Raw genomic sequence first — 27,343 nt, forward strand, 5'->3', positions numbered from 1 at the left:
ACTTGGCTCCAGAAGAGTGTTGTGTCTTACTGACCTTTTCTATGTACTGTGCAATACGTATCAAGTGCAACTTTTCACTAACATGAGGACAAATTTCATTTTCTTCCTGCAGACGAGACCCATTATTCAGTCAGCTCCAATTCCTCAGCTCAGTGGCACTGGCCTTCCTATCTGTTGCTTGAAGCTGCCTAGGTGCATTCTGTCTTTCCCAAATCAGATTAAATCTAAGCTTTGTGGGAGGTGGTTTAGTGAAGGGTTGGAAGAATGGTGAAAGAAGGATCCAAATGCCATGGCCACAGTCTCAGGAGGGCCAGTAGAGTTGGGAAAGGACAGTGTCAGACACTGTGCTAAGCACTTTACAAATAATATCTCATTTAATCTCCACAACAATCTTGAAAGGAAGGTGCTATTATTATCCTCATTTTTCAGTTGAAGTAACAGGCAGACAAAGGTTAAGTCACTTGCTAGTAGATATCAAAGACAGGATTTGAACTCAAACCTCACTGACTTTCAGTCTAGACTCTCTCTTTTGGGTCACCTTTTTGTTTCCTGGGACTTAAATGACTCCTTCTGACTTTAGAAAGCTATGATTCTCCTAGCTGAATTAATAATACACTCCTTCCACTTGCTATATAAAACTTCTGACTGTGTCTGATCCACTGGCTTATACTTTTGCTCTGACTTTCTCAAACCCTGATCTACCTTCTTAGTTTGAGCTTCCTGCTTGCCTTGACCTCCAGTGTTTCCACGAGCTGTGAAAACCATTTTCTGGTTACCTAGCACAACTTCTGCTCCTTTGTCATTTCTGAGACACCATGACAGTCCCATATCACTGTGATCATTATTTATTTCTATCTGCAAAAAAACTAATTGGGTGCTTTGAAAGCAGCCAATGAGAGGACCAGACTAGATGCTCTCTAAGCTACCTTCTTATTTTAAATCCCAGGGACCTATGAATTTCAGAAAAACCAGTATTAAAATATATCCTCAATAATGTACTGGTGCTAATGGGAACAAAGCAGCTGATGGGAAATGTGTGGGGGCAGTATTTGGAATGCTGTTTTAGAAACAAACACATTTTTGAAATATATACATTTTAAAGGAAATACAATGTGATTCCTTTCAAGTCCTTTCAGGAAATCCTATCTAGATTAACAACTGGTTTGCCCAGCACAAGTCTCTAAGGGATCTGCTTCACTGAATACATAAGCATGATTAGCAAACAGAATTCCCTTTTTGCATTAGCAAATAGAACCTTTAAAATTGCTTGAAAACTATTCATAAGTAGTTTAACAATTACTCCTGTAATCTTGTTTCCATTATTTGTTTCTTTATCAAAACCTTTCTTAATGGTAATACAGAATACAAAATGTGGTCCAAATCAGCAATTTCTTTATCTTCCAATAAGAGAATTTAGTATTCAAGATCTTTCTCAAATGGAACATTCTTGGGTCCTTCAGATCATACAGATTTATACCTGGAAAGTGTCTTAGATATAAGCTAGTCCAGGAGTTCTTTACCTTTTCTGTGTTCTGACCTATTTTGGAAGTTTCACAAAACCTTTGGACTGCATAAAATACTGTTTTTAAATTCATAGGATTGTAAAGGAAATCAACTATATTGCAAGACAATTTCCAAAATGCAAAACCAAAACAAACAAAAACAAATTTGTAAGAACCACAGATATATTTCAGTCTCCTCATTTAGCAGATCAGGACGTTGAGGCCTCTTAAGAGATTAAGTGATGGCCAAAAATTTGACTCAGGCTCTTAAGGTAATATAGAATAAAGAGTATAAAGCAAAATCAAACCACCACAACTACCACAATTTCAATGGGATTAGGGTAAGAAGAAATGAGTTCAAATTATCTCTATGATATTTGTACAATGGAAAAACTACATGTACAATAAATGAGCCTCACTGTATTCTGAAGAAAGCATTTTATAAATCTTAAAACATAATTAAAAGGAGAACTAATAATATTCAAATTAAGGTCCTTTCTAGCTCTGACATTCTTTGTTCTTACATTCTAAGCTCTAAAGTTACTTCAAACTCAGACATTTCATGTCCTGTGGCCTATATTCTATTTTTTCTAAAGTCTGCAGCTCTGATGTTCTACAATTCTAATCACACATTCTCAATGAATGACTTTGCATTAAGGAGACTTTGATGTCTCAGAATCAATTAAGGCAGTTCCTTTTTTTTTTTTAACCTGAATTGAAATCTCAAGATTGGGTCACACGTGGAGAACACTTAACGACTCCTAGCTGAAAGGTGTTATGGGCCTTCAGAAAAATGTGGCTGCCTTAAGTACTGTTTTTGACTCTTACCATCTGCGATGAAGTGCTCTGGCACATGGAGCGTCACCTTCACAGTCAAGGGGCAGGACAACTGATTCCCACACACCATGGCCAGGACACAGGAGCTCACTGCAATCAGTGTGAGGGCTGTCTTGTTCACAGGGCTTTTCAGAAGACCTGAAAACCATCAAACAATGATTCAATCATATGCAATGATCTACTAAGGCAGAAATGACAGTGGGAATAATTTGAGATTTTCTTTTTTTTTAATATTTAAAAAATTAATATGCAACAAATGCTAAACTAGATAGTGAGTTTTCTATACCTTTAAATACATGGACATGTCAATACTTCTAGAATATTTTGGCTTTGATGTTTATTTGCCAACAAAGCTAACCCCACTAAATAACCTTCTAATTTGCTCTAAAAAAGAAATGCTTAATAGGAATACCAGAGTATCAAAATATAGATTATAGTAGAACTCATAGTTCATTAATGAATATATTAATCTGTTTAAGTTGAATTACATGTTCCCTGGACTATCAGGTATATTTTTAGCTCAACAACATATAAATGTTTTGAAATTTTCAATAGTGATGTTAAAACTTAGAAAAAATCATGGACCTTTAGTTTAAGCCAGAAAATTTGTCATAAAATCATTGGATTTAGAGTTGGAAAGCATATTAAAGATGAAAACCTCCCATTCTTCAGAAGAGGAACCTGATGTCCAGACATAAATATCTTCATCAAGGTCATAGAGAATAAACAGAAGAGCTGGGATTCAAACACAAACTTTTTTATTATAATTCAAAGCCTCTTTCACTTATAATCTCCATTTTCTCAAATCTCCTGTTGAAATGGCTTTTATTATGTCAACAGTCAAATATTTATTAACTGCCTCCTGTGTATTAAGACACATAGCAACAACATGAAGATGACTCCTATGTTCCAAGAACTGGCACTTCCATCATGTAATCACATAAGCCTAGAGTTCCATCTGCTTCTGTGTAGAACGAGTCTCCCTACCCCCTCTTCCTTTTAGATAGGCTTTTATCAGGAGTAGGAAGAGATGTTCTGGGTGAATGGGATATTGAACTCCATTAGTGTCTGTGTCAGACACAAATGGATGTCATTCTGCAACATCATGAGATGCATTTGGCTCTGACTTACCTTCTTGAGGGCACTTTTTGCAATCCTGGAAAGACTATCTAAAGTTTGAAGTTCTGTTTTTCTTTTTAATCTCTTCTCTATGACATGGTAGCTTTATCTACACATCTATCTTAGCTTCACAGAACAGAATAAATCCAATAGACATTTATTAAGCATCTACTATTTGGAAGGCTTTCTACTATGTGTTATAAGAAATTTAAATATGAATAAGACATAGTCCCTTTCTTTAAGAAGATTAAATTGGTTATTGGAGCAGTAGAATCATATATACATAAATAACAGTATAATTAAATAATAATGATAACAGTTAACATGTACATAGCACTTACTATGTGTTAGGTACTGTGCTGAGCACTTTATAATTATCTCATTTGATTCTTACAACAATACTGGGAGGTAGGTGCCACTAATTAAGTATTATAAATGTATGAAGCCAGTACAAAGTGCTGGAGAATTTTCCCCCACTTTTAGCAGAAGAAATAAAGCAAAATTTCTTAAAGAAAATGGGATTTGAACTGGGTCTTGAAGCATGGGTATAATCTTAACAGGTAGATATATGCATTGAAAGACCTTCCATGTATAAGGATAGAGAATAAGGTAATGAAGTACTTGGGAAATGGAACGAATATTATTTTGATTATTGGAAAATCAGGCTTCAGGTATTATGTTACAGTAAAATCGACACTAGATCTGGAATAAGGAAACCTGGGTTCAAATTCCAACTTTGTCCCAAACAAGTTGTATGACTTTGGCAAAACAGTTAACTTTATTAGATTTTGATGTTCTCAACTTTAAAATAAGAAGGTGGAGTAGAAATCTTAAAAAGTATGGATTAGAACCTCCACTTTGGGATAAAATTTAAGCCATATATAAAAACATAAGCTGAAGAGCAATTTTGAAATATTGTTGTTAACAGAGTCATCCATGATGATAAACACATTGTAATGAGAGATCCCTATCTGAAATGAATAGGGAATGGACTTCTGCATCCAGACCGATGGTATTTATCTCTCAGAGAACTCAGAATTGCAGGATCATAGAATGTCAGAGATGAGAGAGACCATTAATGATCATCTCTTCAACGTCATCATTTTACAGATAAAGAAACTGAGTCCCATAGGTATGAATTGACTCCCTCCCAAAGTTTCCCCCATCCCCACTATTAGGCTAGGTTCAGACCCATGTCTTTTACTTCTCATCTTTATACCCCAGATTTCACAAACTTCCCACTTGGTAGATACAATGTGAGGGCAAAAGACCAAAGATCTGGCTGCCCCATCTTTTTCCCCCAGCACGAAAAGCTAAAGAAGCAGGGGTTCTCAGGAATACCTAGTCCAACTAGTATTTCTGAAGCAACTAACTACTCTGTGTAAAGCACTGAGGTAAGTACTGGAATACAAAAAAAAACACCCCATCATTCTTTGCATAGCTGTTTATAAGCTGTCTCCACTAAAAATGAAAAGGCAGATGCAGAAAAAAGAGAAAAAGGGATTTTTTTTAATGAACAATTTATCCATCACCTGCCTTAAGGAAATCCAATTTCCCATGGTTTATCCCTAAAGAAAGGAAGCAGAAAAACATAAAGAGGTCTAGTCTAGAACACATAGTGAACAGATGCCCAGGGAGCAGCTAATCGGTCCTATAAAGTAACCAAGGCAACGGCACCTGGCTGTGACCTCACTGTGGGAATGGGCATAGGCAAAAGCAGCCCAACACACGGCTTCTTGCCTCAGGGAACAGGCCAGCATGCTCAATCCTCAGCGGGTACTATGCTGAGACCTAAAAACAAATGCCTCTGATGATCTTTGTTTTCCAGGCTTAAAAAGAGGCCCCAGGACACTCTCAGCAGCCACCAGTCAGTTGATAAATAAACATTTATTAAACACCTACTATGTTCCAGGCACTGTGCTAAGGATTGGAGATTTAAAGAAAAGTAAAAAACAATCTTTTCTCTGGAGAAGTTCACAGTTTAACGGGGTGAGACAAATTGCAAACAACTGTGTACAAACAAGCCATATAAAGGATAAATTATATATCATCAATAGAGGAAAGGCCCTAGAATTAAGGGAGATTGGGGAAAGCTTCATATGGACTTTGGAATTTCGTCTGAGATGTGAAAGAAGCCAGAGATAGAATAAAAGGGGAAAATTCTCAGCTTGGAGGATTGTCAGGGAAAGTCATAAAATGCAGTGTCTTCTTCCAGGAACAACAAGGAGGCCAGTGTGAACTGGATCTCAGATTACATGTGGGCACGTAAAGTGTAATAAGAGTAGAAAAGAAGGGGGCTCAGATTATTAAGGACTCTGAATGCCAACTAGAGAATTTTCTATTTAATCTAGAGTAACATGGAACCATTGGAGTTCATTGAGTAGGAAGTGATATGAGCAGAGCTATGCTGCAGGAAGATCATTTTGTCAGCGGAGGGAAGGATGGACTGGAGCCCTGAGAAAATCTGTGGCAGGAAGATGGACCATCGCAGAAGGCTATTTCAGTAGTCTGGGGGTGAAGTGATAAGGGCGGCATATGTGAGAGAGCAGGAATTATGGTGAGGCTTAGAAACAAATACTGCTGCTGCCCGGTGTTCTTGGGTTTAAGAAAGATCTTCAAGACTCAGCAGCTACTAGGAAGAGAGAAGACTTCAGAGTTCTCTCAACAGTGATTCCCTGATAGGGAAGAAGACAGAGTTCAGTCTGAGTGGGAGGCAGAAGCTCCATGAAAAATCCCAAATTGCAGGGGAAGCAGAAAGGCTTCCTAATCAAATTCTACAGTAGAGATTTGGTATAAGAAAACCTGAATCTTAGCTCAGCTCCTTGATAACTCTGAGACCCCAGGCAAGCCACCTCCTCTCCAAGGGACTGATTCATCGTTTATAAAATGAAGGAGTTGGACTAGAGCACCTCTGTGGCCTCTTCCAGCTATAAATCCAGTAATTGTATGATTCTAATTCCTATAGCGAGAGAAAGTGAATATTTTCAAGGTCCCCTTTTTCCTTTTTTCTTCTCCTTCCCCCCCCCCCCAATTTCTCTCAAAACAACAAAGGAGAGAAAGACTGAAAGCATGTTGCTTTGGAAATTCAACTAGAAACATTTCTACTTTGTTGAAACACACGTTGCCTATAATTTCAGGTTTGATTGATTCTCCTTCTGGAAATGCCAAGTTGGAAGAACAGAATCAATCACATTTCAGTTGAATTCAGAGCATAATGAATCACATTTTATATTGAGAAAAATCAGGTATCTCCACAATGGGACCAGTCTCATGAGAGTCTTCTCAATAGAAAATTCCCATGTATTAAACTCCTACTGACTGGCTATTCTAGGTAAATAGGAAAACACATGTTTACACACAAATATATATATATATATATATATATATATATATATATATATATATATATATATATGCCCAGCCATGGAATGGCAGCCCAGGAAATAACATCATATAGATCAAATTATCATGCTATAACTGAGGCACAGAGAAAGGAAGTTACTTGCCAAAGGCCATGAAGGGTTCAACAGACAGAATCACAATTGGAACTCAGATCACCAGACTCCAAATCCATTGTTTATTCCACTATATGTAATGTGTCTTCAGCCCATATTTGACACTGTTAAAGATAATTCTGAGCAGGGATTTGAATGATGCTGAATCCCTAAGAGGAGGTTTGATAGCATTGAAGAAACCCCAGACAGCAGAAGTAGATTGAGGCAATAAGTTCCTTCAATTACTCTTGAAAAAATTCAGGTAATAGGAGACGGGATAGTATGAGGAAAACAATGTAATGCTTTCAGATTTTTTCCCCATCTGTTTCCTGACAAAAATAAATACAAAAACAAAATCATCTTTTTAATATCATATTATTCTGGTGCTATCCAGGGAACACCACCATTTTGGCTTCTAATTCCTATAGTGGGAGAAAGTGAGTATTTTCAAGTCCCCTTTGCCTTGATCTCTAGTAGCTGTATATTTCTTGCCCCTATATTATCACCTGCTAAGTTTATGATCTTGTTTCATCCCTGGTAATGGCTGTGAGTGCCATGTGAATGGAGATTTAAAGATTGTGGGTAGGGAGTCAATGGTGAAAGAGGGAGAGGAGAAACATTTCAAGCCCAAATCAATACCATTACCTTCCTTCCAAGAAGCCTTCCCAGTACTCTGTGTAAGTCACAAATTCTCATTCAAACCTTCCATAGAATTCTGATGAACTTAAGCAATGAGACACAGTATTCTCTGTGTTTATGTCTCTCGACTATTTAGACTGAAGAGCAAGGGATGTGTCTTACCAAAACTTTACATATCCCACAGCCCCTAGCACAAGGCTCTGCATAGTTAAGTATTCAATAGATATTTGTGGAATGGGAAAATAAGTGAACCAATAGTTGTTACAAGAAGTAGCTTTTTTAATTGGCCTGAGAGCCATTGTGATCCATACACACCTGATGGCAGTTTTTGCGTCTCCATTTCATTGATAATGAAAGCCAATACATTTCTTATGCATGGAACTTGCTCCTGGTAGGTGGCTTCTGGTAGAAACTATTCAACTGGCTCAAAAATATTGGGATTTGTATATTCTCTCCTAGCAATTATGGAAGACTATCTATTTGTGCCAAAGCAATCCTTCAAAGGTATCAAGGAGACTAAATACAACTGGCTCAAAGGGGCAGAGACGATAGCCAAAATTATCTCTCAGGAAAGATTATCACATGGGTCATATTCTTTTTTTTGTTGTTTTTTGCATGAATTCTCATTTACGCATGCTACATTTTCTATTTTTAGACCAGATTTTCTTCTGAGTACTTAGAGTTCTTATTTTATCTTTGACTTCGATAGGCCTTTTTTGTGGTACCCAAATCAGACAAAGGATTATGACTATATTTTCCCACATCTTTTCTGATCTTTATACTTTCTTAAGATCCAAAAGATTAGAGTTAGAAAGAATCTGGGAGATTATTTAGTCTAATACCCTTCATTTACAATAGGAAAATGAGGTTCATAGAGATTAAGTACCTTTCCCAAGGTAACACTGGGAGTGAATAGCAAAGCATAAATTTGAGCCTAGGTTTGTCATTTCAATCTAGTGCTCTTTCTATGGCAACTACAACATCTCTGCCTCATGCCTCATTTCTTAGCAGAACATTACTTTAATCAATTACTTAATCACTTTAATCAAACTTCATATTTGAAGGGTACCCCCAAAGATCTATAATCCAAACCAAGCTGAATAGATATCCCTTCTCTAATATTCCTGAAAGGTAATGATCTAGCTTTTACTTGAAAATGTCAAGTAAAAGTGAATATCCACAGTAGAGTCAGGCAGCCTATTGGAGACTCCAAATGATTAGAAATGGTTATTTCTTATATTGAACTAAAATCTGCTTTTGTGATTTCTCTTCATTGTGCTGGTTCTGCAATCAGGAGCCAGATAGAATCATTCTAATTTATCTTCCAGAGGATAGCCCTTCAAAAATTTGAAGGCAAATATCATGTTTTCCAACCACCCGTCTAAGTTTTCTTCTTTTCCAGGCTAAAGTAGTCACTGATTCCTTTTACTTGTTTCCACATGAATAATCTCCAGTCCTCTCACCATCTTCATCCTCCTCCTATAGACATGACTATATTTTGCCAATCCTTTCCAAAATTATGGTATCCAATAATACTACAAATGTGGTCCACTGAGAGAAATAAACTATCACCTGTCTTTCCCTGTGTTCTTTGGTACTTCAATAGATATGTAACCTCATGGATGGAGGCTCTCCTTCCAAGGGTATAGGTCACCACCAGTCTATGCCTTCTCATTCTATGGAACTCATGGCCATGTATTCCCATAAATTATTTATTAGGGTTCCAAGTAATTTGCTAAGAGCCTTCCATTAGAGCTTTCAGTAATATGTAAGTACCAACGAAGCACACAGGCTCTCTCAGTCATTCCTTCCTCACAATATTTTGATCCCTCTCTGACCCTGATAGCTCCTTTGTTAGACATTTCTTTGATGATGTCTTTTATGTAACTTCTGAGCACAATACCTCTTTTAATAGGACTGAAGATAAGTTTGCTCTTTTGACTGTCACGTCTTCATGGTTATAATAAATACTACTGCCAGAATATTTGAGCTTTTATTAGAATAAACATATCTTTCCCTTGCTCTTAAAGCAGAGGGACATTTTTCTTGTTTTCCAATCCATCGCCTTCTCTTCAGACTACTGACAATTCCATGTAAGCATTTTTCATTGTGTTTAAACATTCATCTGGAGATAAACAGGTTTCCTCTCGAAAGGAAAGAAAAGAAAAAAGAAAATAGAAGAAGAAAATATGAAGCATCCTTCATCAAAATCTCTAGTGATCTCTTTCTCTCTTCATTCTAAGATTTACTATTTAAAGATGTTCTTTTATATAATTCCTGTTTTCTTCTTAATCCTACCAGCCAATAAGATAATAATTCTAGGCCTAATTTAGATCAATCCAAAAGAATACATTCTAATTATTACAAGTTGAGGGTGATGGTAAGATGCAATGGAAAAATCTCAGGGAGACTTAGGTTTATGACTGCTCAGTCATTAACCTTGACAGCATAGCCTTGCATAAATCCTTTCAACACATTCTAACAATAATTAAGAAAGTACTGGATGTGAAATGAGAGGACTGAGTTTTAATCTTGGCTCAATTGAATGCTAGTTTTGTTATCTTAGGTTGGTTATTTCTCATCTTTAGACATTAGTTTTCTGATCTGTAAAATGATTTTATTGGACTAGATATGTCTTGGAGGTCTTATTTTACCTTTTGCAATTCTGTAAAATATAGATCAATTTCTCATTGTAAGGCATTAACTGTTGTCCTGTCTCTTTCTTCACAAGATTTCTCCCTCTAGAAGTACCTGATAAAAAAGAAAACTCCAGGTGGGTTTCTTTACATATGTTTAGATTAATAAATGAACACCTAATGCCTTCATTCTAACTAGTCCTGATTCTTGTTTCACATGAAAGACCCAGAAATACTTCCAATGATAATTAACTATAACAGAGAGGGTGAGCAGAATGAACAATAGAAAGTGTTAAAACAACTAAAGGAGATGAAAGAACATCTTGTTCAACTTTCTCATTTAACAGACAAGGAAATTGAGTTCCAAGCTGGGTTAAGTTGCTTACATAAAATCATACAGTTGGCAATTGGCACAGCTGAGATTCAAACCCAAAGATTTTGGTCTTTGAACTGGAAATTCATGGCTCAAATTGTTGGAGTGATAGTAATTCTGAATAAGTCAAAATATGTAAAGGGATAGAAAACAGGGTGTATGATGAATGCTAGGAAAATTAATAAGGTATTAATAGTAATATTAATAATAAAAGAAAACAGTGAAGGCATTTGACTGAGCTTTGAGTATATGGAGAAGATCCACAGGAAAATTTCAATTAGCTTTAATAGTAAACAAGAAGCCATTGACTTAGATTAGGACAATAGAGGCATAGAAAAAAAAACACAATTAAAAAAAATAACAGGTGGTGAGGATGGGAACTTGACCTGTGATTTCATTGATAAAGGAGCTATGTCTATGAATACAGGATGGGAACTACTATACAATAAATGCTAATTACCAGAGTGCTGAGAGAATAAGTAACTTAATTTGTCCAACATCATAAAGCCAATATATGTCAGAAATCAGATTCGGACCCAAGCCTTCCCAACTCTTATTTTATCTTTCTATCCACTACACCAAAGCACCTTTCTAAGAAAGTTAATACTGAAATATGTAACATAGGAAAGTTACAAATTTTCAGTAGGGATAAGTTCAAAAGGAGAAGAGATCAACCATTTGTTCTGATTGCTTAATACATTTACTTGTCAGAAGGCTAGAACCCAAATTGGGTGACTTTTTTAGGTCATCAAAGCTTAAGCTTACCAAGTTCCAATCCATGGCATATAGCATAGGTCAGGGCACACCTAGAATACATTATTTATAATAGCTTTTTATTTTTCAAAATTCATGCAAAGATAATTTTCAGCATTCATCCTTGCAAAACCTTGTGTTCCATATTTTTCTCCCTCCCTGCTCTCCTTCCCCCTGCCCTAGATAGCAAGTAATCCAATATAGATTAAATATGTGCAATAGAATAATTCTTTCACTTCTGAGCATCACAGTATAAAAAAGGCATTAGATGGAAAGTATCCAGAGAAAGGAAACTAGTTAATATATTCCTCAGATATATATATATATATATATTGGGGAAAGGGATATAGCCTAGCTATATGGGCTATATATTTTGTATTTTTTATGTATATGTCTACATGTTGTTTCTGCCAATAGAATGCAATTTCCTTGAAGGAAGACCTTGTTTTGTTTTGTCTTTGTATTTCTGATATCAAGCACAGTGCCAGGCACAGACTAGGTACTTATGAAGGCATGTTGAATTGAATTGCATTGTATCATGAAGGTTAGTCAAGAACCTGAAGATTAATTGAGATATTTCCCTGGCCTAAGAGATGATTGGGGCCTTCAAGTATTAACACTTATCATATGGAAGCTGAACTAGATTTTCTCTATTGTAGAACATAAAACATTAGATTAGAGTTAAAAAGAAAGAAATTTACTCTTGTATGAGGAAAAACTTAATTACAAATATCCACATTGAAATGAACTGTTCCCAGAAATTATGGGTGCCCCTCTTTGGAGATCTTTAGGAAATTGCTGGATGACCACTTGTTGGATATGTTGTTGAAGCAACTGATTTCTCAGGCATAGTTTGAAAAAGATGGACACTGAAATGTCTTTCGAATTTAAAATTTTGCGTTTTTTGTTTCCTCTTTTCCACAACAAGGATTTTTACAAAGAGAGGGAGGATCCTTCCCAGGAGGGCACAAGCTAGGTCCTTAGAGCAATGTCACACAAGAAAACACTGTGAAGCATCATTACAGCTGAGATGCGGGGGGAATTTCTGCAATGGTTCCCCAAGTAACTGTAACTCAGACACCAGGAACACCTGGTCTATTTCATGTCTCTGTCTATGTTGTTAAATTTATGGAATAGCAATAATAGTAACGACATTACAGCATGTTTATTTATAAAATGCTAACACCTGAAGAACTGAATCTTTGAGCAGAACCACTACTAAATTTTATAAGTATGCATTGTGTGCTTAGAAGTAGATATAGGTGTATATATGTACAGAGCTGTAACAGTGACTGTGGGAACCATAACTAAGAATGCTTTCTTTCCTCCAGTTCATTCCTCAGCCAGAATCCTACATTAGCAGTCTTGTCTTGGCTCTGGTTTATGAGCAGTAAGCAATAGAGGAAATGAAAGCCATTTGGGAAAAGACTATTCCAAAAGTCAGCTTCTCCCTAGAGAGTGCCCACCCCACCCCACCCCATAGTACTTGATAAATTTCCCAAAGATTTGCATTAGGAGGGCTTTCTTTGGTTTCTCTCTGGAAAGACAAGGTTGACAGTATTTATTTCATTGCCCAGAGAATGTAAATATGCCAGTGAGTGCCAAGTCTTGGAATAGTGTTAATAATTTATTCAACAAATCACATAATGTGCATTTGTGATACATGATTTATAACCACCCACTAACTTCTGTATTTACCCACCTGACTTCCTCAGACATGTCAAGGGCTCATGTTTTTGGTTTGAACACTAAAGCTATTCCTGAATGATACAAGTGCAAGAAGAATCCTGGAAAATTTGCTCAGAAAATAGCACAAGGTTTTCTTTCCCAGATGAAATTCAAGTGTGCCTTTTGTTCCTCTCAAGAGCAAATAAGGCAGGCTTTCCAACAAATAGATTTGGGTCAAAAGTGATTAGGAAAGGTTTCCTAACTGGTAACATTTCTGCTGAAGCAGGTGATGCTGTGACGAGATGATGATTAAGTATTTAAATGTTAGGGTGGTTTTACATGGATGGAAGTGGGGGTGGAGAAGCTCTGGGAAAACAAAGAAGTGGGAATGAAACCGATAAGCACAGTGTGGATATCACAATAACTCAGATCCAAATGGTTTTGATACTTACAAAATGTTTCTTCATAATAGTGAAAGTCTAGAATTAAGTAACTTGTCCAAGATGGACACAATAGTTAGTTAACAGAAGCAAAATTTGAACTCAGATCCTTTAAAATAAAATCTAGCACTCTATATTCTGTTACATTATGAAAACATGAAATTGATTTCTTGGTGTGGAAAGCAGCTTTATTTGATTTGAAAAGAAATCTTCCAGATTATAATTATACTTACAGTCTACTCTGGGTAGCACAGTAAATAAAACGCCAGACCAGAAATCAGGAAAATCTGAATTAAAATCTGGTCTCAGATACTTATTAGTTATATATCCCTGAACAAGTAACTTAACCTTGCTTCCACATCTGAAAAATGAACTGGAAAAGAAAATGGCAAGCTACTCTAGCATCTTTAGTAAGAAAACCCCAAATCAACTACAATCACAACAGCCTACTTTTCAGAGGCTTCAGAGGTTGTTTGTTAGCTTTTGTCATGTTACTATATGGATAAAGAGATATAAATACTTATGTCTATATCTATAGCTATATCTAGATTAATATTATAGTTCCTTGTTTTAAGATTTTGTTCTCCTTCCCATTGTGCTGCTGCATTTTATGTATTCCCATTCCATGGTAAAGAGCTTTAGGACTTGAGTTATATTATAGATTTGTAAACTCAAAGTGAGAAGAGATGTCAGAGTTCAGCTAGTTCATCCTACACCCCCAAATAGAAGTCCCATCCATAACATGGCCAACACCAATAAGGGGAATTCAGTATCTCCCAAGGCAGTATGCCATTCTTGGAAACAGCCTTAATTGTTGAGAAAGTTTTTCTTCTTTTTCCTTACTGAAAGCTGCCTTTCTGTTAAATGTCTCTTATCACTTTTGGCTCTGCCTTCCAGGGCCGACTGAAACAAATTTAAGCTCTCCTCAATGTGACATTTCTTCAAATACTTCATGGTGTTCATCCCCACACCTACCCTCGAATCACCCACTGTCCCCAGCAGTTCCTTTAAATACTCATTCCATAGCATTGCTTTCAGTCAATATTCTATCCTAGTTAAACTTTTCTGTACTTGCTACTTTTTTCCCCCTAAAATGGGGTCTTTAGAGTTAATAATAATAACACCCCAGAGATGGTACTATTGAGTAGAGATAAAGTAGAACTTTATACTTCTTCAGGACTCTATATTTCTCTGAGTTTGGTTTAAAATTCACTATTTCTGAGGCCTCTTAACTCTCTAAGTTAGCAACAAACACTGCCTCAGAATGGTATTTAATGAGTACTGTTTTCTATTTGGATTTGACAAATTGAAATGAATATTTCATCCCTCATTTCCTCTTCAGCAGAATGGAAGACTTCAGGTGTTGCCTATATTGTTGATTTATTGTTGGTGGATAGTTGGTTCAGTTTTGTCCAACTTTTAGTAACCCTATTTAGGGTTTTCTTGGTAAAGATACTGAATTGGCTTGTCATTGCCTTCTGCAGTTTATTTTACAGATAAGAAAACTAAAGCAAACAGGTTTAGATGACTTGTGTAGGGTCATACATAGTAAGTGTTTAAGGCTGGATTTGGGGAAATTACAGATCTAGCACTTCTTATTACAGATCTAGCACTCTATCCACTGAAACACCTAATTGCCCATACTGTTGATTAACTTTGCTGAGATGATTTCTTCCTTTCTCTTTTAAAAATACTTTATTATAGGGAACAGCTCTCCGGATAATGGAGGGGGAAGGGATACATTTTGAAAATAAAGTGATATGAAAACAAATTTTTTTTTCAGTAGAAAGAATAATGGAATTTAAACTAGAGGAAATGATTTCAAATTTTGACTTTGTCATTACTTGTTACCTACATGAATTGGGCAAGTCCATCAACTTCTACTGGCTATAATAGAATGAAGAGATTAGACAAGATGACTTCTCATATTTACTTATAATCCCACAAAAACATACATTAGAGTTATTGCTTAAAAATAATTATAACCTTGTAACCATCATGATACAATGAAAAGGATATCAGATTAGAAGCTTGCAAATCAAGATGCTGGTCCCAGTTTCCAACTAACTAAATGAGTGACCTTGGACAAATCACTTGTTCTCCATGAACCTCAGTTCCTTCACATGCAAAATGGGGATAATTATTTACATGATCACTTACCCTTTCTGCTGTCCAATATAAATGCTGTTAAAATGAGACAGCATATGTGAAAGCATTTTTAAACTGTGAAATACTATATAAATATGACCTACTCAAAACTGCCAGTCCTTTTCATCATATAACATCTCAGCAAATTCCATCTTATTACAAACCAATTCTATACTTAGGGAGGGAGAAAAAAAGTTATCCCTTCGCTTGGGCATTATAACAGACTAAAAGGTCATGGAGCCAGATTTCTACATCCCATGGATGCCAATTAGCTGGATCTCTGAATGGACTCTATCTCTGTGCAGAGTCTGGGAACAGCTGGCAAAATATCTTATTCCCCTCCGAAGATTCAGCACCTGCTGAAAAAGGAGGAGACATTTAAGGTGGCTGCTATGAACAGTTGGTACTGTCAGTGTACAAACCCATTGGCAGTGGTGCTCTTGGCTGAAAGGCCTTTCCTCTTCCATGAGCTGCTAATGACTTGTTTTCTTCCTTTGACCCCAAGAAATAGCCTATTCAGCATTCTCATTCTCTCTCTCTCTCTCTCTCTCTCTCTCTCTCTCTCTCTCTCTCTCTCTCTCTCTCTCTCTCTCTCTCTCTCTCTCTCAACTAACCCTCTCTCTTCAATAAAGAAAATGATGGGGGAGAAAGAATGGAAGAAGGTGGAGATAGGAAAGGGATACTGTTGCTTGGCTTCTTAGTCACAGGACATTTCTACATCAACCTGATAATGACAGAATCAGGAGATGAATTTATAAAAAAAACAACATACTCTAATTATACCATCTTTATCAGCTTGAAGCACATGTAGCATCAGCCATATGTGGGCTCTAAACAAAACAACAATTGCTTTGTAAGCCTCCTCCCCTCCCAGGTGATAACAGCTGAATTCATCATGTTCATTTCATGCTGGTATTATAGGTCAGGGATGGACAGCCTGTAGTTGTTGGGAATTCGACAGCTTTTCCCCGTATTTCTGTCACTCTTTTCCACTTACTTTCCTTTCTTTACACTTATAAATCCCTCAGTCAGTCAGCAGTTAGACAACAAAGATTTGGGGCTCACAATGTACGAGGCAATGTGTTGGGTGCTGGAGACACAAAGGCAAAGCCTCTCAGGGAGCTCACGTTTCCCCCTGGAAGCTCTCACCAACAAAATTCTAGCAGAATCTTTATTAGGGATCTCAGGGATCTTTATACATCTCCATAAAAAAATGAAAGACAAGAAAGTAGTCCTGGGAAATAAGTGTAGCCTTGACCCTTCAATGGATTGAGTTCCTATTAAGAATAGATCTTCTCTATTATAGTGTGTTTCCACCTTGGCTCAGTCCCAGGGACAACTCTAGATCTGGAATGAGCAAGTGGCTTTTTAAACAACGTGATATGGACAGTTCCAGTTGCTAGTGCTCATCCCAAAATACCTCCCATTTAGTCACACAGAGCAACAAAACTCTTCTGCTACCTAAACTAAAATCCCTGCCATTATATGGAGATATCTATCTATCTATCTATCTATCTATCTATCTATCTATCTATCATCTATCTTTCTATCTATCTATCATCTATATATTTTGCTCTGTTTCCCTGTCTCTGTCTCTCTGTATCTGTGTCTGTCTATTTGGATCACAGAGTAAAAGAAAGGAAAGAATACACAATGATACTAGAATTATTGATTGGGACAACATAATGAAGGGTGTTAAAGATGAACAGAAGAACTTAACTTGCATTCTAAAGGTACCTAACATCCACTGGACTTTATTGAGTAGGAGAGTGACACAGACAGAATCTGAGCATAAGAAAAATCACTTTATCAGCCACATGAAGGATGGACTAGAATAGGGAAAGATTGGAGACAGGCAGATGTATCAGGAGGCCAGTGTAAAAACCTAGTAGAGTAATGAGGAACTGGACTAAAACTGGTAGCTGTGTAAATAGAGAGAAAGGGTAGGAGACAAAAACAAGCATGTAGCATGTAGCATCAGCCAAATGTGGGCTCTAAACAAAACAACAATTGCTTTGTAAGCCCTCTTCCCTCCCGAGTGATAACAGCTGAATTCATCGTGTTCATTTCATGCTGTTATTGGTTAGGGATGGACAGCCTGTAGTTATTAGGAGTTCCACAGCTTTTGCGGAAGTAAAAAAAAAGATATCCATTTTGTTAACATATAGGATAAGGAAAAAAAAAACAAAGAATATTGTAGAGGTAAAAATGGCAAAAACAATTTAACTTACTGGATTTTTGGAATGAAGAGAAGTAAAAAATCAAGGATAATGACAAAATTATGAGACTGGCAAATTGGACTAATTACAATATCTTTGCAGAAAAGGAAAATTTGGAAGGAGGCAGGTTTGGGGAAAATCATAATAAGGTGTTTTGGACTTGTTAAGTTTCAAATGTCTCTGGGGTATGGAGTTGGAAATGCCAGGCAAGCAATTGGTAATATAGCATAGAAACTCAGGAAAAAACCAGGGCCAGTTCAGAGATTCAATAGCATAGAAATGAAAATTAAGCCCCATGAGAGCTATTGAACTGGACCTGTAAACAGCAAGAAGAGCAGGAAGGCTATGACAATGATATAGACAGTATCCATAGATAGGGAACATGTTATGAAATATGAGCCAGAAAAGGAGGAAAACCAGGAAAGAGTGATGTGAAAGTGCAGAGTGGAAAGGGTTTCCAGGAGGAATGGACATCAAAAGTGTCACCTACAGCAGACAGATCAAGATGGGGGAAGACTGAGAAAAGGAAGCCATCAAGTTTGGCAAATAGGTGATTAGGAGTAACTTTAATGTTAAATAAGCCTTTATCGGTAGGTCTGAATATTGAATTTCTATAGGTCATTTCTATGAGGAAATATGTTCCATTTAGTAACTTTCAGAGCATAACTTATCCCTATACTATAAAGTAAAGGCAATAATAAAAGGAGGTGGTACAGAGACAGAGTACTTTGTGTGTTTAAGGCTGACTAGAGCATAAGTGCTAGGTAAAAGCTCTTGGATTGCTATAAATAGCCAGTAGAGTGACCCTACTAGCCTCTCCCCCCTGTGGGGGTGGCTATGCCAGGTTTAGCTTTCCTGGTACATAAAAGCTTCTCAAAGAATTGTTTTCCCGGGAGCTTTTGGCTGCTTTGTGCATGTCAAGGGACTTTTGCAGTTTCTAATTATCTCCCTTTATGTTCAGGCTGAGACTTGTTAATACAATAAACCAGCATTTCCGGGACACACTCATACACAGAAACATCTCAAGGTGTTTTACAAGCTGAAGATCATGTTAAATCAAATCAAATACCAATTAAAGATTAACAGCAATGCTAGGAAATTGTTATCTGCCATCCTGTAGTGGCCTCTGGGGCAGCAGTGAGTTTCTACCAAGCAAGAGTTATTCTCATTCCAGCCCAATTTGCTCTTTCAGTATCTGTTGGCCACAGCAGCCTGTGCCTAAACAAATCAATGCTCTCATCTCCTTAGAAGTGTTCCCAAGTGCCCTGTTTCCCCAGTACTTGGCCCTTTCTGAATGTTTCTCCCATCATTGAACCCATACTTCCCTTCCCAATTTCCAGTTTGCCAAAGCCATGATACAATTCACTTCCATCTGCAAACCATTCAATAATAGTAAAAGCTGACATTTATGTAGTGCCTTTAGGTTTACAAAGCATTTTACAAACATTATCTCATTTGCTCCTCATGTTCTTACCAGGCTTTCCTTCTAGCAATAATTGCAAGGAAATGACTGGTCACAGCAATCTATCTGAGTACCCATGTAGGCAAAATGGCAAAAGGGAATAAATGCTTTTGCCCAGAAGAAAATATCAAGTCTTTGAGTAGAAAAAAGAACAATAATAAAAAGATATTTAAACTAGGAATTTCACATAAAAATTTTTTTAAAGAGGCAAAGTTGAGTAACCATGCTTTCAATTCTCACTCATGTTTTTTGCATTTCATTTTTTATACTAGTAAAATGGAGAAAATAATATCTGACCTGACTGCTACTTCATAGTGTGGTCAAAAAAGTTCTAGAATAGGAGTCAGAAAGAATCAAAGAAAATCAAAGTAAGAAAAAATATTAAATACCAGGCACCATGCCTGAATAGTGATCAACAGTATAATATCTCCAACAAGTAGTGTTGCAATCTTCCTTAAAAGACTACTTCCTTTAAGGACCAATTTTCTACTTTCAAAGGAACCCCTCTAGAAAATGCTAATTCTTAGAGAATTTTTCTTTGTATAAGTTGAAATTCATCTTTGTAATTTTAATTCATTATTTATAGGACCAACCAGAATATGCCACATCCCTCTTCCAAATTCCATTTTATCTCTACTATATATTACCTGTGTGTAATTACTCCTTAAGAGCAGGAGACAATTCTTTACCTTTTTTTCCATTACCAGTGATTAGTATAGATTCTGGCACATAGCAGATACTTAATAAATGTTTGTTGACTGACTAACTTTGAAAAGTTACAATTTAATACATTTTTGTGATTTTTTTTTCTGGAAAAGGATTTCTTAATCTAGAACCTGTGGGGTTTAAATATGCATATGTGCATGAACATATGCATGTATACATATATACACATATCTCTAAATATGTCTGTAAGTATGTATATAAACACATATATACACTGTAATTTATATGTATGTATGTGTATATATATTGACTTTATTTTAATACAATTAGTTTGGTTTCCTTCATAATCTCAAGTATTTATTTTATGCATCTAAAATACTTTGAAAAGAAGCTTGCATACTTCACCAGACCTTATGGTGCAGCAACATTAAAAATCCCCACTCTAGAAGACAGTATATGTTTTCAATAAAGTGCTATTCATTATGGTACAGAAGTGACCCTGGGCTTTCAAAATCTACACAATCTCTAAAAGGCTGCATTAAGATTAAAAAAAGGTCTGGAGGGTGTGTCCAGGGTATATAAATTTCTGCCAACTGAAATCCAATGGAATTTAGTGATGAGAAGATCACCAGTAGGTTGTTTATATAGGAATGATGACGTTTTTCACTTTCCAATATTCTGGAAGGTAGATGTCTAAAGTACAGAAGGGTTGGGATCAGCATCTTTCAGAGAAGTGGCCACATTGATTAAGTTATATTGTGCCTTCTGAACTATAAAAGGAAGTTGGTACCACAGGCCTTTTTTAAATCTTCATCTCTAGAATCTATTTTCTTGGTGATAAAAATTAGCACATTGATGTACTACTATAGCTATGAGAAAGAGGGGAGAGAGAGGGAGAGAGAGACAGAGAAAGAGAGACAGAGACACACACACACAGAGACAGAGAGAGAGAGACAAAGAAAGAGACAGAGACAGAGACACACACACACACAGAGATAGAGACAGAGACAGACAGACACAGAGACAGACAGACAAAGACACAGGCACAGAGAGACAGACAGACAGAGACAGAAAGGCACAGAGAGAGAGAGAGAGAGAGAGAGAGAGAGAGAGAGAGAGAGAGAGAGAAAGAAAGGAAGGAAGGAAGGAAGGAAGGAAAGGAGGGAGGGAGGGAGGGAAGGAGAGGAAGAGAGGGAAAGAGGGAGGACAGAGAGAAAGAGAAAGAGAGAGAGAGACAAAGAGAGAGAGAGAGACAGAGAGAGAGAGAGAAAGAGAGAGAGAGAGAGAAAGAGAGAGAGACAGAGAGAGAGAGAGAGAGAGAGAGAGAGAGAGAGAGAGAATGCACAAGAAAAAAGACTTAATATCTCTGAATTCTGCATTCTGTTTGGTCTTGGTGCTCCTTGGGAGGTTTTAAAATCTGTTTCTGATATATTCTTTCCAAGTCTCATCTGGTTTAAAATACTGAGGATTGTAATATTGGGTTTATGAAAACAAATGCCTTTTTCCAGAGCAGTGTCTTTCAATTACAGATCACTTTTTGGAGGGCATGCATTTAGACAGAGACATCTTGTAGCCTTGTTCTAGCTGAAGGTGAAAGAACATAAAATGGGAGGGAAAGACAAAATAAGCAGCAAAGGGTAAAGGAGAAATTATAGAAAGGGAACAAGAGGAATAAAGGGATAAGGAAAGCAGGGTGGTAAAATTGTAAAAAAAAATGTATGTAGGATTTGGGTAATATGTTGACTCCAAGTATTCTTGCTAACTGGAAGAATATAAGTAAATAATTTTCCCTCAATGGTTTTTTTTTTTCCTTGCCTCCATGTTTCAAATGAAGAGTTTATACTAAATCAGGTGTTCTTAATCCATTATTAGAAAATTGGCAACTGTATTTCACTGTAATTCATTTCTTTATAATCCTATGTATTTAATTTTATGTACTGAAAGAAATTAATCTCAGATAAGGTTCAAAAGGTTCACCACACCAATAAAGGAGTTCAAGACATAAAAAACCCCAAACATTAAGAATACCTAGACGAGATGATTTTTAAGAAATCTTCTAACTCTTAATCTATGATCATACATTGGCAGGGCAGAAGGGGTTAACAGGAGAAAGGAAAAAGGGAATTATAGCGTTGGAAGAGACTTCAAAGATTGTATAATCCAGCTCCAACATTTTACAGAAGAAATATAGGCTCAAAAGAAGGAATAATTTGCCCATATGCATGCAGAGCTTTAGTTTCAGAGAGGGGACAAGGACTCACATCTTCAGGCATATAATTCCAGATTTTTCTAGTTTTCTTTTTGACTCAACTCTACTATATGTTTGAGAGTGAGTGGGGTGAAGTATGAGTGAAATGGAAGGATGAGAAAAGAGAAGGAAAAAAGGGATTAAAAAAGAAGAAAAAGAAAAAGGATAAACAGATATGAGAGAGGGAAGCAAGAAGAGATGGGCAGAAAGAGAGGAAGTCTAAAGAGAGTGAGTGAAATTAGCCATGTACACTGAGGTAGTAAAATAAGGTAAGAGAGGAAAGATAGTGCTGGGATCCTGGTACAAGATGGGCAATGGAAGCTTTCTTGTTCTGTCACAGAGAATGCTGTTAGGCCAACTGGAAGGGGAAGGACCTACAATACCTTGAAAATTAAAAATCCGGAATTCTAGGAATGTACAACTCCCCTTTCCTAATACCAAAACCCTTTGACCAGGAAGATGATTATATTAATAACAAATGGGAAATTACTTTGTAGGTTGAGTTTGAAGGAAGTAAAAAAGGTTGGAAGACAGATTCCTCTGGCTCAAACTATGGTTAACAACAAAGCCATCACCTGATGATCAACTTTCTGGTGATGAGCTCTCTTCACTTAGCTAACAGACACAATCTATGATGTGAAGTACTGACAGCTTAGTGGAATTTACCAAGCTTATGTTTAGCTCGCAGAGTCTGTGAGAAGCTGAGTCTAGTGAGAAGTTGTAGAGGTCAAACATATTCTACATCACAATACTATAACATACTAAGAACTCAATTTCTCTGTGAAACAATTCACAATTCCCTAAACTTTTGAATAGAGATTTAATGACTTGTTAAGTTTTCCTATTAGCATGGATTGTAGGATACCTTAAAAGTACTTTAAATCAGAATTTCTAAGTTCAAGAGGATCTCAGAGACCACTTAGCAAGACCCCTTCATGCAATAGATAAGGAAAATGAGAGAGAGAGAGAGAGAGAGAGAGAGAGAGAGAGAGAGAGAGAGAGAGAGAGAGAGAGAGAGAGAGAGAGAGAGAGAGAGAATGAATATGAGAATGACTTTTTAGGTTGAATAGTTAGAATAAATGCAGAACAAGATTAGAACCCAGATCTTTTGACAGCAGATTCATTTGTCTTCCCAAGAAGCTAATAAATCAAGGCTATATTTGATTGAAGAATCTCTCTTTGAAATCAAGTCAGAGGGGGAAAATATCTTGGAAATCACTTACTCTGACACCTCTCCTATGAGAGATGAGGAACTGAGTGTCTGAGAGCTAAAGTGGCAGAACTAGTAAGTATCAAAGAGCATCCAAAGTCAGGTCTACTGATTGCAAGTCCAAAGCTCTTGCCACCTAGAGTGCTCCTCTGAACCCCAGCTCACAATTATTCACAATGGGACTAAAGATAATGTAAAACCCATCCACTTCTTTTTTCTAATGTGACTACATGGTGTTCAAAGGTCTCAGAATACTTCCACAACTAACCTCCTATTTCTAGTTCACTGAGTTCAGTGACCTCAGCAGCAGCTACTGCTGCCACTAGGCAGTCCCAAGGCCCTTAGTCCTCCTCCACATATATATCACTTGATATTCCCAAGCTCTCAACAGAAACTACTTTATGGGCAGACTGCAGACTATCTATCAGAACAAGGCATCAGCATCTCTGCAGTACGGCCACTGATGTACAGAGGCTGGTGGCATAGACTGGTATTTTTAATTAGCTAGAGAAGGAGTCAAGCCTATTCAGATGGAGAGAAAGAAAGATGCTCAACAGGCTCATAAATTCAGAACCAAAGACTCAAGGGGTGGGAGGGAGTGTCTCCCATTATATCTCCTTTTCTCCTTCTTGCACTGAGTGGGATGTTACGATAGAAACATAGGCAACTTCCAACATCATTTTTTAATTCTCCTCTATTATTCTCTCCTCTCTTCCTGAACATAGATAATCACAGAAGTCAGAGTTGATTGAAGCTCTGGGGTATTCATACCTATCAACTTGAAGGTAAGAGCAATTCCATTCCATGTAATTGAACAAGAATTCAAGTACCTACTACGTGCCATATACTGGAATGAATATAATAAAGGCCTTATTTTCTTTTCTCTCCAGTTCCCTTAAGACACCAATCCATGGCCAGTGTATTTATGCTGGGCTGCCTAGTAACAAACGGCTGGTTACCATGTGGAAGGCGACAGCTAAGCGATTAGTGAAATTTGTTACCCGTGCGTCTCTGAACAAAATTAAATTAAAAGTGCTACTTTGCTGTCAAGATAAGGGCTAGGCTGGTGAGATAATTTTTCACTCTCAAACACTCAATTACCCAGTGAGGCTGGATCAGATACAATCAAAAAAAAAGAAGAAGAAAAGAAAAAAAAAAGAAAGGAAAAAATACAGAGGCAGAGCCTAGAGGAACAGATGTAAGGGTTGTTATCTCTATCAGTGGCCAGGGAAAGTTAAAGAGGCTGTTGCCATGGTGATGGGCTGGACCAGTTGAGGTAGATGGAAGATGTAGTCTCTTTTAGATCTGATGCTCCCTAGTGAAGCAACCTTTGGCCTGTGGTGTTTTTGACCTGGTATAAAATGATGGTTGTTAAGACGAGACAAGTGAGAATGGTACACTAAGGAATCATAGAAGCTAAGAGCTAGAAGAGACTATCTAAAAATTGTCTAGTTCAGTCTATTAATTTTACAGGTGAAAAAATCTAGCAACTGTTCCAAGGTCATACAAATAGGTGGTAGTGGTGCCAGGACAATATTCTTGTTCATTTTCTTCTCTTCCTTCTTTTATTTGTTCATGATCACTTTTCCCCAAAGGATTTTACAAATTCACTTTCTTCCAAGAAACCTTCCTTGGCTTCCCTCAGATTCAACTCTAATAAGTTCCTTGATAGTGTTCCTAAAATTATTAGTTAATATGGAGAATTTCATGAAAGATTATAATGCATTTATGTTCAGAGTGAGAAGGGAATTTATAGGAGAGAGGTCATCAAATTTAGAACAGGAAAAAACTTTAGAGATTGTCTAGTTGAAAGTCATTATTTCAAAGATTCAGAAACTGAGAAAAGTAGGTTTAAACAAATTCTCCAAAGCTACAATGATTATAAGTAGAAGTTGTAGATTCCAGATCTTAGTACTATAACTATAAACCTAATTTCCTTCCCATATAATGTTACTGAAGTCTAGAAGAGAGATTTCCTGTTTCCCAGTTAAATGACCTTACCACTAGATCATGTAAGGCCATCTGGCTAATGTGTCCCTGGAATGCAATGTCTTGCAGAGAATGTATGTGTTTTGATAGGAGGTTAGGGCAAGGCAATGTTCTTGTTATAGGGGTTAATAATATGACTTTGCTCTTTCTTCCACCATTGTCTCTACATACATCATCAGGGGGAATAAATCTTGTAGAGAAGGAATCCATTTAAATAATGTCAAATGGTTCAATGTCAATGTCAGTGTCATTGAAGAAGGTACAGACACTTTGTGGCTGAACTCTGAGAACACTGGACTTTTCTACTAATTCCCCAAACCTCCTGAAAGTAAGTTCCTTGAGCTCAGGGACCATCTTGCTTTTCTCTTGGATCTCCAGTGCTAAGGATAATACTTTGAATCTTGCCTTTTGACTTTCTATGGTATAATTTATGGAAATATCAAGTCTGTGTAACTGGAGGACTCCTTGGAGGAATGAAGGCAGAGTGGAAATGTCAGGTGACACCAAAAACTTCCCCCATCTTACCACAAGCATGAATCAGTCCCTGAAATAATCTTGAAACTGTACAAGAATTCCTCCTTCTTTGCAAAGCCATTTGGCCCAGCACCCTGTCAGCACAGACTTCAAACTAAAGGAGACGGCTGTCAGGAATGAAACTGGAGACAAAAGGCGATAAACCAAACATGTCATTTTTCGTTGCTTACACTGGTAAGAGGGAATAATCAGTCTCTTTCACTTTCTACCTTTACAGCAATGCTCAGTGGGATTCTCCCGCCCCACTTTAAGTATGGTGAAAGATATGCAGCACTCCTTTTCCCTTCCAATTTTGTTGTCATTTTTCTTTCTAATCCCAGGGAAAGCTTCGCATGTGGGGGGGAAATCCAGAGGATTAGGGTTAAGAGATAAAAGAGAATTGAGGCATTTTCTGGTCCAGTTCCTTCCTTTTATAGGTAAGGAAAATAATTAGTAGAGAGTTTAAGGGACTTGTCCAAATCATAAAGGAAGTAAATAACAAAGTCTGAATTCATACCAAGGGCCAGTGATTTTGAACAGAGAGGAAAAGTAAGGGAAGGAAAGGGTAATGGGGAAGGAAAAAGGAACAGAGAATAACAAATGTCAGGTCTGCTTCTTGATTTCATTTTGCTTAGACTCATAAAAATACCAAAGTTAGAAGGGTCCTTAGGATTCAGAAATGTTAAAATAGAACAGGAAGCAAACATAGAATATGAAATGTCTAAGCTACCAAAAAAACCTTAAAATGTAGATTATTAGAGCTATAAGAAAACATAGTTTATGGAATATTAAGGCATAAATGAATATTAGATATGCTGATGTTAAAACATAATGTTAGAGCTGTGAATGTTTAAGCTAAATGAAATCTTAAAATACCAAACATGAGAAATAGAAAAGAAGTGATCTCAGAATTTAGAAATGAATGGGATCTTAGAACAATTATTTTCAGGGCTGAAAAAAACCTTAGAGATCATTTCTCTTCATTTTATTGATAAAGAAAAGCACAATTAAAAGGAATTGGTATGCTAAAATAGAGAATGCATTTAGTAAGAACTTATGATGTGCCAGGCAAGGTCATATAGTTTTTTTTTTTTTTTGGTTGTTGTTGTTAATGACGGAATCTAGAGTTCCTTACTCCTAGTTACACTAAAAGAAAAACTAGTTAGACTGTTTATTACAATGGCAGAAAATCTTTTTCCCTCAGCACATGTCTATTTGAGAGAGTTGACATGAGGTTGGTATGTATAGATGGAATTTGCCAGTTTTATTTAAGAACAACCCCATCAGTTTAGACCCACAGAACTTCTCACAGATGTCATTTTCACATTGCATCTATTTTGGGGCTTGTAGACCTGCAAGTCAACTGCAATGCTTTTATGATCACTGGACTTCACTGAAGTGTACTATGGGTCACTTGGAGTGATTTT

General features: G+C 36.9%; 1 protein-coding gene across 2 annotated transcripts in view; it reads right to left on the reverse strand.

The window, feature by feature from the left end:
- Positions 1–27,343, reverse strand: part of ASTN2 (astrotactin 2) — a 1,134,072-nt gene that overhangs the window by 720,449 nt on the left and 386,280 nt on the right. For both annotated transcript variants that reach the window (XM_051979519.1, XM_051979520.1), the window contains exon 6: positions 2,331–2,477. In XM_051979519.1, the coding sequence (XP_051835479.1) occupies positions 2,331–2,477 (147 nt within the window). The remainder of the gene's footprint in view (positions 1–2,330; positions 2,478–27,343) is intronic.

Source organism: Antechinus flavipes, chromosome 2 (assembly GCF_016432865.1).
Source record: "Antechinus flavipes isolate AdamAnt ecotype Samford, QLD, Australia chromosome 2, AdamAnt_v2, whole genome shotgun sequence".
In the NCBI taxonomy this organism is placed as follows: domain Eukaryota; kingdom Metazoa; phylum Chordata; class Mammalia; order Dasyuromorphia; family Dasyuridae; genus Antechinus; species Antechinus flavipes.